We start from the raw sequence: 12,981 nt of genomic DNA on the forward strand, positions 1-12,981 counted from the left end.
GGACTACTCACTGTTTTGCTTGTCTGTCACTGTACCTTTCAGGATTTGTAGAATCCAGTGGTACACAAACCTGTGGGGCAAAGCATGTAAGCAGGTATTGCTGGTTTGGTTCCATTGAGGTGCTTAGCTCCCAGGTTGACTGGTATGAGATGTAAATTTTTAAGGTGAAAGCCTAATATTTTGTTATTGAAAAACTTTGTGTTAATAAAAATACATAGGCACTTTGCAGTGGTTTCAGGACATGGTTTTGTATCTGGACTTTTTGTGATTACTGAGGAATTTACTGAGAGGAAACAAGCTCTAGCCCTCATTTCTAAGGTAAATTCTACTATTTTTATATAGTTCCTTTTTCTCTGGTTTGAGCTTGTGTCTTGCAGTTTTGCATGTTGTGCATCAACAGTGTAAGACTGGACATGGGGAAAGTATTGAGGAACTGGATGTGTTAAACTGATAGTTTAACAGGATTCTCTAGGGAAAATGAAGGAATTTTACCTGAATTCTGTGTGAAGTTTGACTTCATGGCTTTATCTGTATTTCTTCTGTTTAGGGGTAGGCTGCCAAATGGTGTTTAAATAGCAGGATTCAATCCCCCTGTGTCTTTGATAAAGTCCTTTAAGTTTCAGGTGTGTTAAGTTTTCTTACCTGAAGAAATAGGGTGATGAGTAGTTAAGATTCTCAACAAGCTTGAAACCCTCCTGTGGAAGGCACAATAGCATCTGTTCATCATTGCTGAAAGGTTTGAAAAAAATGTATGAAACCTGGGCTGAGGACATGGCTTGAGGAGAAACATACAAGAGTGAGGTAATTTATTTACAAAATGAAATGGCATCTTCAAAGAGAAATCTCTTGATACTTCTAGTTATCTCTCCCTTTTGCACAAGAACATTTTGTGAATGGATGAGTAATGAAGAAGGAAAATGTTTCTTGTCTTTAATACAATTAACCTCTAAGGCCTCAGTGGTGCAGAATACAACTGAAAAATTCTTTTAATAAAATGGGGGGTGGCGCGGGGGGAGAAGATAGAAGGTAGAACTCTGTGCATTTGTATCAACTGGAATAAAACAAATGTAATTTAGTTCAGTGCTTTAGGCTAAATTGCACCTGCAGTGGAGAAGGACCTATATTGCCTGTGCAGGGTGCGTTTGATAGATTGCATAAAGGACAGGAAGGTTCTGATGAACTGGGGGACTGGAGGTGAGACCCTGCTTTCTGCGGTGGGAGTGAGGAGACTTCGGAGCGCCGGGACTCTCCTTCCTCACCATCACCGCTCCTCTCCTGAGCCCTGAGCGCGGGCTCGACCTGGGCACTGGGGGTGTTCAGCCGCTAAAACTTCTGTGCAGCCGGCAGATCGCGGGGACTGCAGCAGTCTGGGCCGCGCGGGGACAGGTCCCGGTGGCGGCAGCGCGGGCGGGGATGGATGCCGGGCCGGGCGGGGGATGGATGCCGGGCCCGGCGGGGGATGGATGCCGGGCCCGGCGCTGCCCGGGCGCTGCCGGCGGGCGCCGCTCGGGGCCGGGCGGGCTCGGCGCTGCCCCTGACCTATTTCGCTGCCGCAGCGGGGCCGTGCGGGCGGCGCCAGCCGGGCCCGGGGTGCGGAGGGCGCTCTCGGGGCGGTGCGGGGCGGCGCTGCCGTTGCCCGGAGACGCTCGCAAGCCCCGCCGGGGAGGGGAGGGAGCGGAGCGGGGCGGAGGGGGCTGCGCGGCGGCAGTCGGTGCGGCGGGGCGCGCCCGGCACGCAGCGCTCCGCTCCCGCAGGAAGCGGCCCGCGGCGGGGGCGGCCGCTCGCAGCCATGCCGGGCCCGGGGCGCTGAGCCGGCCCCGCCGCCGCCCCGCACAATGGAGGAGGAGAGGTGGGTACCGCCAGCAAGCCTTTGTGTCCGCCCGGAGCGCCGCGGGATGGGGATGCCCGGCCGCGGGCTGCGAGCCGTGCGGGGCTGTGCAGGAATGCGGGGCGCGGCTGCGGGGACCCCCGCGGCAGGAATGAAGGCGCCGCTCGGGCATGTTGCAATGTCATGGTGACAGGCGGCTTCGCCCCGCGCCGACAGCGGAGGGGCTTCCGAGGGATGTGTTTGGGATGTAATTAAGGACGCGAGCGAGGCAGGGCGGGGGGTGTTCGCTGAAATGGAGGTGCCGGGCAAGGAGGAAGGGTGCCGGGCAGGGCGTGGGATGCAGGACAGGGCGATGAGATGCAGGACAGGGGGGTGGGTAGCTGCCCCGCCGGCACAACGTGCTGGGCTTGTGTGTGCCCTGCCTGCGGCTGGAGCCTCAGGCAGCCGAGTTCGGCATTCCGCTCCACACACACTCGCTGATATCCGCTGCTTTTTTGAGTCACGAGTGAAACCCATATCGTCTGTGGATGCTTTGGGGTCGGTTTTCCTGCCGTGTGTGTGCGGTGCTCGGGCAGTGCAGGGCATCCCGCGCCTCCCTCGCACGGGAGCCGGGCCGTGCAGACTTTATTTCCTGCCAGGCAGCTGTTTTGCTCCACAACCTGTGTGAAGAAGCGTTTACAGAGTCGACCTAATGTCCACTGAACCCATAAAAGATACTATTCTGCGCAGGGACCTCGTGGATGCCAGAGACATGTTCAGGGTTTTGGCTCTGCCCTCACTGCTCCCCTCTGTCAGGTGCCTTTTGCACACCAGAAGCTTGTGCTTCTTCAAACGAAACATTAAACTGCTCCGGGATTTTTACAATTTTTTTTTTTTTTTAAGAACAGGATATGCTGAGTGCTTCCTTTTGTGCTGGTGACCTTGCAGGGGGTGGGGGAACAGAGAGGGGGCTTGACCTGCTGGTAGGACTAAATGTCAGGGCTTGACAGGAGTTTTGTTTAAATATGATACATTAGAAAATTAAGCTGGAGTCAACCCCCAAATTCTGGAAATTTTCCTTCTGTTGAGGGAAAACATTCACAGCAGCCTGTAGGAGTTGTTTTCCGAGCTCCAAAGGGCAGCTTTCTACCCTTCTGTGACTCAAGAGTTGCAACTGTTTGTGTATTTAATGTGCAAAACCTTTCATCCTGCCACGTTTCTCATTGTAGGGCTTCTGCTTCCCGTAATGGTGTGAAGAGTCACCTCTGAACATTCATCCAAATATTAATTAATTTCAAGTGCCTTGAAATCTTAGTTTGTCATGCTAGATGCCAGTTCATGGAATAGGATTTCCTTTTCTTGTGTTTTTTTTTTTTTCTTTTTTTTTTTTTTTTTTTTTTCTTTAATTGTATAAATGAGCCTGTGTTTGAGGAAATGGAACAGAGCTGTTTTGATACCCCAGGCTGGGCTCATCCTTGGCACAGTTGTTTGTTATTTTTTTTTTGATGGCTACCAGCAATGGTCTCATTCTGACTGTATTTTCTGGGGATGCAGTGGTGAAAAAGCCCCTGGCAAAATACCTGGGCTGTTTTACCTTATCCTGTTTTTTCCAGACCATCTGTTGTTAGGGCATGAAGGACTATCCCCATCAGCATGTTCTCTGCCTCTGGAAGTGAGGAATGATTACCTAAATTGCTGCTTTCATTTCTAGTTTTTGGGAAGAGGAGGGCGGTCCTGAACTGGTTGTGGGCAGTAATGATATGGGGTTTGACTCTTGGCAAGAAAAGCTGGAAATATTCACCTGCTTTCTGGTTCAAAAGGGCACGGTGTGTGGGGCTGTGCTGGGGCTGCTTTGGCTGCTCGGAGAAAGTCCTGGGAGGAGGTGCTCAAAAATGAGCTTGGTGGGCTCGGTCTGTGCTTGCGGCTGTGCTTTTGCTCCACACTTCAACTCAGATCTCTGTTGGGCAGATTGGTCTTCAAATTTTTCACTTGGTGACTTTCATTATTGCAGAGTTCCCCCTGGTTTTTAACATTATTGCATTTTCCCTTTTCGTTGTTGGTGCTCACTTCACCTCTGACTCTGGTCCCCAGCCTGCCCAGACTCAAATATCCTGGTAACTTGCACACCCAGGACCTTCAGTGGTATCATGTGCCCATGTCATTGCACATGAGCAGAAGCACCTGAGGGCAAGGGAGATTTAACCTGGAACATTCACATGTGGCAATAAAATATTTTAGAATCCTGCTTTTCTTTTACTGTGCTGTTAGTAAAAAATGATGGTACTTCTATTTTATGCAGAAATTGCATAAGGCTTACAGTTAGGCATGGTACTCTGGTTCTGAATTTGCAAGATGTTTTTGAGTTTGAATAGGAAAAAACCCTCTGGAATGTTATTTTTTTGGTTAAAATATTAAAACACCTGTGGTTTCATATTTAAGTGAAGATAGTCTCTGGTATCTGAGAAATACAACATTTGTCTTTGAAAGCAAATGGTATTGTCATATTTGAGTTATTTTGTGTTGTTTCCATTAGTGTCAGCAAAGACTTTTCTTCTGACTAGTTCCCAAAGTCTTCTTTCCCCCGGAGGTCTCCTTTGATATGAATACTCTTTTAGGGATCTCCTGTATGCCAGTTGTGTGTTTTCCTAAGCTAATGTCTCCATGTTGATCTAGGCACTGAAAAAAAAAATCAACAAAATAGGAAAATAATATTGCTATTAAAAGAAAAATAATCCTTTCCATTACACTGCCTCCCATATGTTTTAATGGTAATGCATTTCTCTGAAATCCTCTCAAAACCCAGTTCAGTATGTGGATCCCTTCAGTCACAATTTTTAAATGTCTTTGTATGTACCTAAAGACAAATTCAGAAAGTGAGATTTTTATAACTATGCCGTTACACTGGCATATTTTCCTTACTGTGTCTGCCTGACTAGAGAAATAAAACTATTGGGCATAATGTACTTGTCCTGCGATTTGGGGTGTTGATTCTAAACAGAGAATTAGGCCAGTTAAAGTAAAATGATTTTTCATTGTGCTTAGACTAAAACTAAGACTAATTTTGGTCTCTGTTGATTTTTGTAGAGGTATTCAAGTTTTGAAGACTACCAATTGCTATTGGGCATCTGTCAGTTTTTTAGACCAGAGTGATGTCAAACCTCTCAGAAATGCAGATTAACATTTTCTGGTGATGATTCTTACATATCCCCCAAAGAAGCTCCACAGGCTTTGGAAATCCATGGTTAGCAGGCACTTTTAAGTGAGCCCAGGGCTATGAAGCTGCTGCAGAGGTGCTGGATTGCCCGTGCAGGACTCTGAGCCCGGCTGGCTCTTTGGCCCAGCTTGTGGTGCTGAAGCTCTGCAGTGTCAGGGACCAAGCAGGAGAGCAGAGCTCAGCCTGTGGTGCTCAGGCAGGAGAGGAGAGCAGCTCCCAGAGACCCTGCAGGGATGCACAGTGGGATGAGGCTGGGCTGGATGTGGCTGGTGTCCCATCACCTCCCCAGTGAGACAGCCCGTGTTCTGTGCTGTTCATGCTGGGTTAGGTGCTCAGCCTGGAGGCTCTTCTCCCAGAAACAGGAGCAGAACCTTGCCCTTCTGCATTTGAGATCTGCCCTTCCTTCAGGGTGAACTCCTGGCTCCCATAATGCCAGTGTTAGAATTGGATTTAGCAGAGCTGGGATTTTTGTTCCTGGGGTTTACCAGCTCTCTGCACGGCAATAATCTTGCCAGGGGACAGTTTATCTCTAAGGAAGGCTTTTATTCTTTCACATAATCTACAAAGACATCTGTAATTATTGCTGGTAACTAAGGCAACCCAACTTTACAGTGGATACATGCAGGCAGCAGAACGGTGGGGTATGGGTTTTTAAAGTACCTTTCTGTCAGCTGGGTGGTGGCCACACTTGGGCAGGAGCTGGGCTGTGAACTCTGGCAGCTTCAGCCCAGCTCTGCTAGGGGGTCCTGGAGAGGAGGAACACAGTGTCAACAGGGTAGTGATTAGCTTCACTGGCTTAATTGGGGACTCTCAAATAGGGGTTCATTTGTTCTACTCGGGGACATCATTGAAAGGCCACGCGGGAGGGGGCAGTGGGGTTGGCACAGCCTGAAACTAAGAGCCTCTCTGCTCATTTTAGGAGCGTCCTGCTGTGCCTATAAAGAGGATGTTCATCTGGCCCAGGGAAATTAAATCATTTGTCCATTCACTGAGTGCACGGCCTCGGATAGCCCAGGAATAGAACAAATTGCTCCTGGCAGCTGGCTCACGAGTGCTGCTGCTGTAGGAGGACATCAGCTTGGCAAACGTGGGGGCAATGCCCCTGTGGTCACAGGGTGCAGGGGCTCTAGCATCTCCAGTTGGTCTTGGCTGGGGTCTTTGATCAGAGGACCCTATTCCTCCTCTGCTTTAATCCATTAAAATAACAACAGTGTAATAAGTGTTGTAATTCTTAGCCTTGTTGGGGGACAAATCTCGGAAAAGGCTGTGAAGTGTAATGGTTTGGTCTTCTCAGGGGCAGCTTTTGCTTTCTGTCAGGGTGCATTTGCTTGGAGCATTCAGGTTCTTGCATTTTTATGTTGGAAATGTGTCAGTGATCTCTGAGAGTATGTGCATGGAAGTGTAAAATATCTCTCCCAGATAAAATCATCCTCTGTCAGTTGCTGGAACACAATTCTATGGTAGCTGAATCAGTCTTAGAGATGAGTTAAAGGCTCTTAGCCATTAATTCTTCAAATTTGTTTTTTTGATATGAGTCACTTGGAAAAAACTTTAAATAGCATATCTTGATCTTTTTTGAAATAAGTTTTTAACCAGACAATCTGCAGTATTTTCTCATGGTAAACCTTTGGCAAATTCTGAAATCTGCCCCTTTTAATTAAGCTGAGGATGTCTCCTAGGAGGTTTTTTAAAAAACTTATCTTTCCTGCTTTTTAGGAAGACCTGATTGATCTTCTTCCAAAATCCTGAAGCAAGTTTTTTTGCTTTTAAAATACGCAGACAAATGTTGGTGTAGTTGAGGCTTTATGAAAGCTTGACATTTGACCTGACATTTACTTTGGTGTTCAGTGAAACTTGCTGTGTTCTTTGAGCAGTATCTTTTGCCAGCAGAAAAGTTTGAACATCTTTGGTCTCTGGCACTGGAGAGCTAATAAACAAATCTCAGCAGGGCGCTTGTTCTTATTAAAGAGCCCCTATGGTTTCTGTGTGCATGGCTTGGTTTTGGGTCTGTGAGGTGTCTGTGAGGCTGCCCAGGGCAGTGTCCTGTGCTGATCCAGCTGTCCTGCCCCTGGAGCAGTGGGAGTGGCTCTCCCTGACTCTCTCTTTTGGTTTCACTTTCTTTTTATTTATTTATTTTTTTTATTTTCTGTTTACTTTGCTTACTTCCTGTACGTGTTCCAGCTTTGGAGCCTGAAAGCTCCATGAAGTCACTTGCACTTCCAGAGCCTTTTCTCCCCTTCTTAGCTCAATGGTGCCACATGGGCAGGTTTAGCTGTTTGAAAACCAAGGGTTTATGCTGGGGTGATGAAAGCTGTGGTCACCTGGCCTAAAGTTTCAATGAGGGCTTTTTGTGACAGACACAGCACTGAGGCTTAGCTGGGTTTGGCTGTGTCCCTGGAGCAAGGAGCTTCTTCCCTGGAGTGTGCAGAGCTGGGGGAGAGCCAAGTGCCAGCGCGGCTGCATGAACACCTCTGGCAGTTCATGTGGCACAGAAAGAGTTCAGTGTTCCTCAGGGATAGAAAAGCTGTTTGTGTCGTTGCCTGGTACCAGTCCCTTGAATACTGAGCACTTAACACGAGGTATTCTCCTTTCTGATTTTTCTTCTTTTCATCCAGCTATACTAAGCTAATTGGATGATGACTGTAACGGAGTTTAGGAAGTTGTCTCCCTCACTGGGACATGAGCTGAGTGATGTTCTGCTCAGCCTTGTGGCTTCACTTATGACTGAAAATATTTCACTCGTTCAGCAAAGTGAAAGAATTGGACTTGGCTGGGTTTTGGCATTAACCTTTGTCTCAGGCACAAAGCTGAAGGCTGCTCAGTATGCAGGCATGGATTTGAGCTGTGTGCAGCTTGGCTGCTGCTCAGCCTCTCAGCCTCTTGCTTCTCCAGGAAGGAGAGTGCAGCTCACCAAAGACTGTTGGGGGGGCAGAGAGCTTTGTGTGGTGTCAAGGGACACGGTGGTGGTGACAGCCACTGGTCAGGAGCAGGCAGGATGTAATGTTAGCCAGGGCTTCACACTGTCAGGGTTGTAAATAGTGAATGATGTGTTTTTCAAAGGGAAAAGTCAGTGTGTGTAAGTGTGCTTGTATATATATATATGTGTATATATATATATATATATAGGTGCATGCCTACACACCTTGACAGGAGCTGACAGGGTGTTCTGGGAAGGATCCTTCCACACTTCCCTGCTCTGTACCCTTCTTCAGACATCACCTTCTGGTCACCAGAGAGCCAGGATGCTGGGTTGTCCAGACTGCTGGTTTAGTCCAGTTCAGCCTTTTTAATCATGCCAGCCCAACTCAGAAAGGTGGTAGGGAGGAGGGGACAAAGGTGAAGGAGACTGGAGGGGAAAGCTCTGAGAAGGTCTCCAGTCAGGCACATGGGGCAATGGAGTTGCCTCCTGAGGTCTGCCATTCTCTTGGAGTTGGCTTTAGACACAGACAACCCTCCTTGACTTGTCTTGTTTGCCTTTGCCTGCCAGGGTTTGAGGGGTGAGCCATGGACTGAACAGAACAGGGACCTGCCTCAAAGTGCTGCTCCTTTTCAGGTGGGAGCCTTTAGCTCCGAGTGGTTTCACAGGCTTTCAGATCAGGGAGCTGGAGATATTGACCCGCTGTCAGTGGTGTGTACAGAGCCAATGCTGCCAACAAAGTAATGAGGACACGTGTGTGCCTTAGGCACCTGTTGGCCTGGTTAAACACAGACAGAGCTGAGTGCCTCTGCTTTGACATTACCTATGGAGCTGGTGGTTCTGGTAGGAAGGTTTAATAATTCATTCCATATGTTTCAGTGGCAATAAATAGACTATTTCTGAAATGGAAAGCAGCTTCAGTAAAGCTTTGAAAGCTGTGCAGGGAGATTTAATAGCCCTTTTCTACTTGCCTCTAAAGAAGATACAAGTCATGTATTGTGTGCTTGCATTTTTCAGATGGGACATTGAAGGCTAAACTTCTTTTTCTCGGTATGAATGTTGAAAAAATCCATGGTACTCTTACAGTTCCCAGTGCTGAAGTCTATTTCTATTCAGTGAGGCAATTATGTTCTGGCTTGAATTTCAACTTATACTGCTTTCCTGGCCTGAAGCCTGTAAGACTGGGCTTTGTCCTCAGGTGTTTGGCACTTCTTTCTTTTCTTCCCTGCTGGCTGAAATGTGGGCTGAGTTGGTTTTCAACATCCATGCAGAAGTAGCTGCATTTTTTGATGTGCTTCATGTGGAGAACCTAAACTGACTGACTGACTTGTGAGTAGCTCCATGCTTAATACCCTGTGCTGCAGTTTTAGGATGCTTGTTTTTTAAACTGCCATTGAATCAAACTTTCTGCTCCTTTTTTTGTCCCTGTTTTCAGCATTAAGCAGAGTTCCCGTTCCTCTGAGGCAGCTGAAGATGAAAAGGACCAGCGTACAGTGACAGTCAATCCCTCCCACATGAGAAAGGCTTTCAAGGTCATGAATGAATTACGGAGGTACACTTTTGACTTACTGGGCACCCTGTCTGGTTTAGCAGAATTATGCTGATTGAGAGACGTAAAAAATAGTCTGTGCCATTTTTGTTACAGCTAATGGTTGCATGTAGAGGATTAATCACAGATAGGAAGCTAAAATATAGTCCTTTTCTGGTGAGCTGCTCTCCCCAGTCTCAGACCTCTGTCTTCCCAAAAACATTATCTGAGCCATGGCCTTCATTTATAGATGATAATTCATTTAGTATTTTCCATTACTTTCAGCAGATTCAGCTGTAAACTACATTCTTAACTGAGATAAGGGTCTGAAACCCAGTAATAGAACATTACAGACATTAAGACACCTACACATAATTACAGACCAAAGATTATTAATGTACTGTTCTTAGTCTCTTTAACTTGCAGCATCACTCAGTCTGGGCTCAGCACTCCAAAGTAAGGTGTAGAAAAAAAAAAGCAAGTACTCAGGAAGAATGTCAGCTCTCTTCTTGCAAATTGAAAAATCCTCATATTATTTAAAAGAGAACACCTTGGTCTTTACACAGCTGTGTGGGTACAGGGAGAACAGAGGCTGAAAAAAATATCTGTGAACACAGCCTTGAAAACTGCTGTCATCACCTCAGCAGAGCAGTGGCAGTGGTTCAGCCTGGATTCTTTCTTGGTGGCTGTTATCCCACTGACCAGACAGAAGTTCAGTGAGCATCTCTCTGACTAATTCATTAGACTTTTCACCCTTGTAATTTTAGAAAGAATTCTTATGTAAAGTGTGTGTGTCACACACATGAATATATGTGCTCCCTAATTGTTGAGGGGATGTGATGGAAGCAGGTAACACCCTTTGCTCTTCTGCACACTCCAAGTAATCAAAAGAGGCTGTAATAGCTAACTCTCCATGGATTAAGTAGTTTCCTAATACACACTAGATAAGTGTGGAGAAGGATTGAAAATGTTTCCTTCGACAGATATCTGAAAGTGAGTTTCTGTTGCATAGGAACAAAATGGAAATATTGTAACTCTTATATGAAGCAGGCTATGTTGTAATTTTTTTTTTTTTTTTTACATTTAACTGGCGTCCTTCTGGTCCTTTCTTTGTACTGAAAGCAAAGGATCTGAAACTAAAGTTTTGTGCAGCTATATTGAGAAATCTATTGTGCTGCTATTATTCCTTTGTTAATTGAAGCAGAGTGGGAATAACTAGAGACAGACAATGCTTCTTAGTGCCTGTGGTTAGGTATCTTGGGCGATACTGAACAGATAAAATATAGAAGAATGAAAGCTGCCATTAAGCACCTGCATGATGTTTTCATCTTCTGGGTGCTGTGGTTTGTTGTTTTGTTTTTTTTTTTTTTTTTGGTTGGCTCCTGTTGCTGTTGTGGAATCTACAGTTTCTACATCTCTTGAATGTGCACTGAGCTTGGGATCTGTTAAGCTCTCAGCAATCAGTGTCAACAGATGCCTTGAATAATAGTTTCTCCCTTCACATGCATCCAGAAATCTCATTCAGAGGGTCTAGAAAAATCATGCTAAGCCTTTAGCCTATATAGTATACTATATAGAATTCTACTATATAGAATCATGGAATTGTTTAGGTTGGAAAAGACCTCTAAGACCATTGAGTCCAACCCTTAACCCAGCACTGCCACTAAACCATGTCCTTTAGGCTTTTAGTTGGGAAATGTAGATGAAATTAATTTTATGAGTGGTACTTTAGATTACTATAGCCCAAAATGGAATTGAACAGAGCATCTTTTACATAAGGTAAAAGAAATGAGGAAGCTTCCATTAAGAGGCTCTTAAAGGGTTCCCCTCATTGCCCTTCCTCCTTCCAAACTGGAATGAATGTAGAGTACAGACTGCCAGTTCTTACTTTCTTCTGTTTTCCAACTATAGCCCTCCATTTCACAGCTGATTTTTCACATATTTCAGTATGTGGAGAAGAAGAGACTGGTCCATTAGAAGCACTGTGTATGTTTATTTGATAATGCAGTTTCCTAAAGACAAAGTTCAGTGTGGAGATAAGTATTTCCAAAGAGAAGGCAACATCTAGATTTACAGGCACTGGTCCTTTTTTGGGCTTGACATTTGAAAAGAACACCCTTAGTTTGCATTTGTATGCTTAAGCATCTTAAACCAACTTATTGGGAGGCTGAGCACTTCTTGCTGTCGGCATCTGCGAAGCTCTATGCAAACATTAACTAATGAATCCTCAAAGGACATACGTGGGGCGAGCAGAAAAGGTCACTCCTTAATGAAGTGACTTTTCCAAAGCTCTACAATGAGTCAGTGGGGGAGCTTACAAGGTTTTTTTTTTTTTTTTGTTTCTGTCTGGAACCCCGTTCTTTATCCCAGTGACTCTTAATCCCAGACTAATTCATGAGGTAAATGAAGTCCTCAGGCCCATGGATGAACTCCAGTGATTGATACCTCTGCTCTGGCTGAGGCAGCCTCTGCACCTGCCAGTGCCAGGACATATTTTGGTGGCCACTTTCCTTTGTGACAAGCTTGGAAGGGTGTGCAGAAATCACTTCATTTTCCACTGTACCTTTTCCCTGTGGAAAGACGGAAGTGATGCTGGTGTTCCCTTGCATGGCTATTTCTTGTCTTACAGATCTACTAGAGCCTGGCCCCAGGTAATGCCCAAATCCTTAAGCTCTTCTGTGCCTCCTCCAAGCCCTGCTTGTTTGAGGGGTGAAGGAGCTGCTTGTCCTTTGTTCTTTGAGCAGCATGTACTCCTCGTTTGGCTTTCAGGGTTTTTTCCCCTGGGGAAAGCAGAAGCACAGGCAGGGCTGCAGCCTCAGGAGGATTCAGGCTTTGCTCTGTAGGCAAACAGTGATAGGAGCTGGTACTGAAGCATTAGAGAACCTTCCCCTGGGATTTGGCAGAAGCTCAGGTGCTGTGTCTGTAATGGTGGGTCTTCCACTTTTTTTGGGCTGTAGTGATGTATCTTTTTGCCTGACAGGGAATTCTGAAATGATCTCTGTGTTTTGTGGTGTTTCCCCAGCAAGCGGCTCCTGTGTGATGTGGTGATTGTGGCCGAGACCGTGGAGATGGAAGCTCACCGGGTGGTGCTGGCAGCCTGCAGCCCTTATTTTTGTGCCATGTTTACAGGTACTGCTTGTGACCCCAGACAGTGCTTGGGCTGAACGGGCCACTGCTGTCCCCAGCCCTCGGGCTGTGGCTCTGTCAGGAGCTGCAGCACAGGCAGGAGGGTTTGAAAAGAGAGATGGGTCTGCAGTTTGCTGTACTTGATGGGTGATGCTGGCCACCCTTGACTAATTCCCGTGGGGTGAGTAGATAGCATGTGGGGCACTGGGAGGTTACTGTGGAGTTTGGCTCACTGCTTTATGTGTTAGTTTTTTTTCCCCTAACAAGACCTTGGATCATGAATACATTACCATCGAGCACGTGTTCAGTGCCCTAAATGTTCATGGTGCACATCAAAGAAGTTGCTGGCACAGGAGTTGTAGTTTCAAGGCTCAGTCCTGCCGATACTG

General features: G+C 46.4%; 1 protein-coding gene across 3 annotated transcripts in view; it reads left to right on the plus strand.

The window, feature by feature from the left end:
• The first annotated feature begins 1,669 nt into the window (after positions 1-1,669).
• The window catches only part of KLHL3 (kelch like family member 3), a 44,289-nt gene continuing 32,977 nt past the window's right edge, over positions 1,670-12,981 (plus strand). The window contains exons 1-3 of one of the 3 annotated variants that reach the window (XM_064388252.1): positions 1,699-1,849; positions 9,374-9,490; positions 12,489-12,595. In XM_064388252.1, the coding sequence (XP_064244322.1) occupies positions 1,836-1,849; positions 9,374-9,490; positions 12,489-12,595 (238 nt within the window). In that variant the 5' untranslated portion in view covers positions 1,699-1,835. Of the gene's footprint in view, positions 1,850-8,451; positions 9,268-9,373; positions 9,491-12,488; positions 12,596-12,981 lie in introns of those variants that run through there. The other 2 variants (XM_064388253.1, XM_064388251.1) reach the window with 2 other exon arrangements.

The sequence above is a fragment of the Passer domesticus genome, chromosome 13, assembly GCF_036417665.1.
Source record: "Passer domesticus isolate bPasDom1 chromosome 13, bPasDom1.hap1, whole genome shotgun sequence".
Taxonomy (NCBI): domain Eukaryota; kingdom Metazoa; phylum Chordata; class Aves; order Passeriformes; family Passeridae; genus Passer; species Passer domesticus.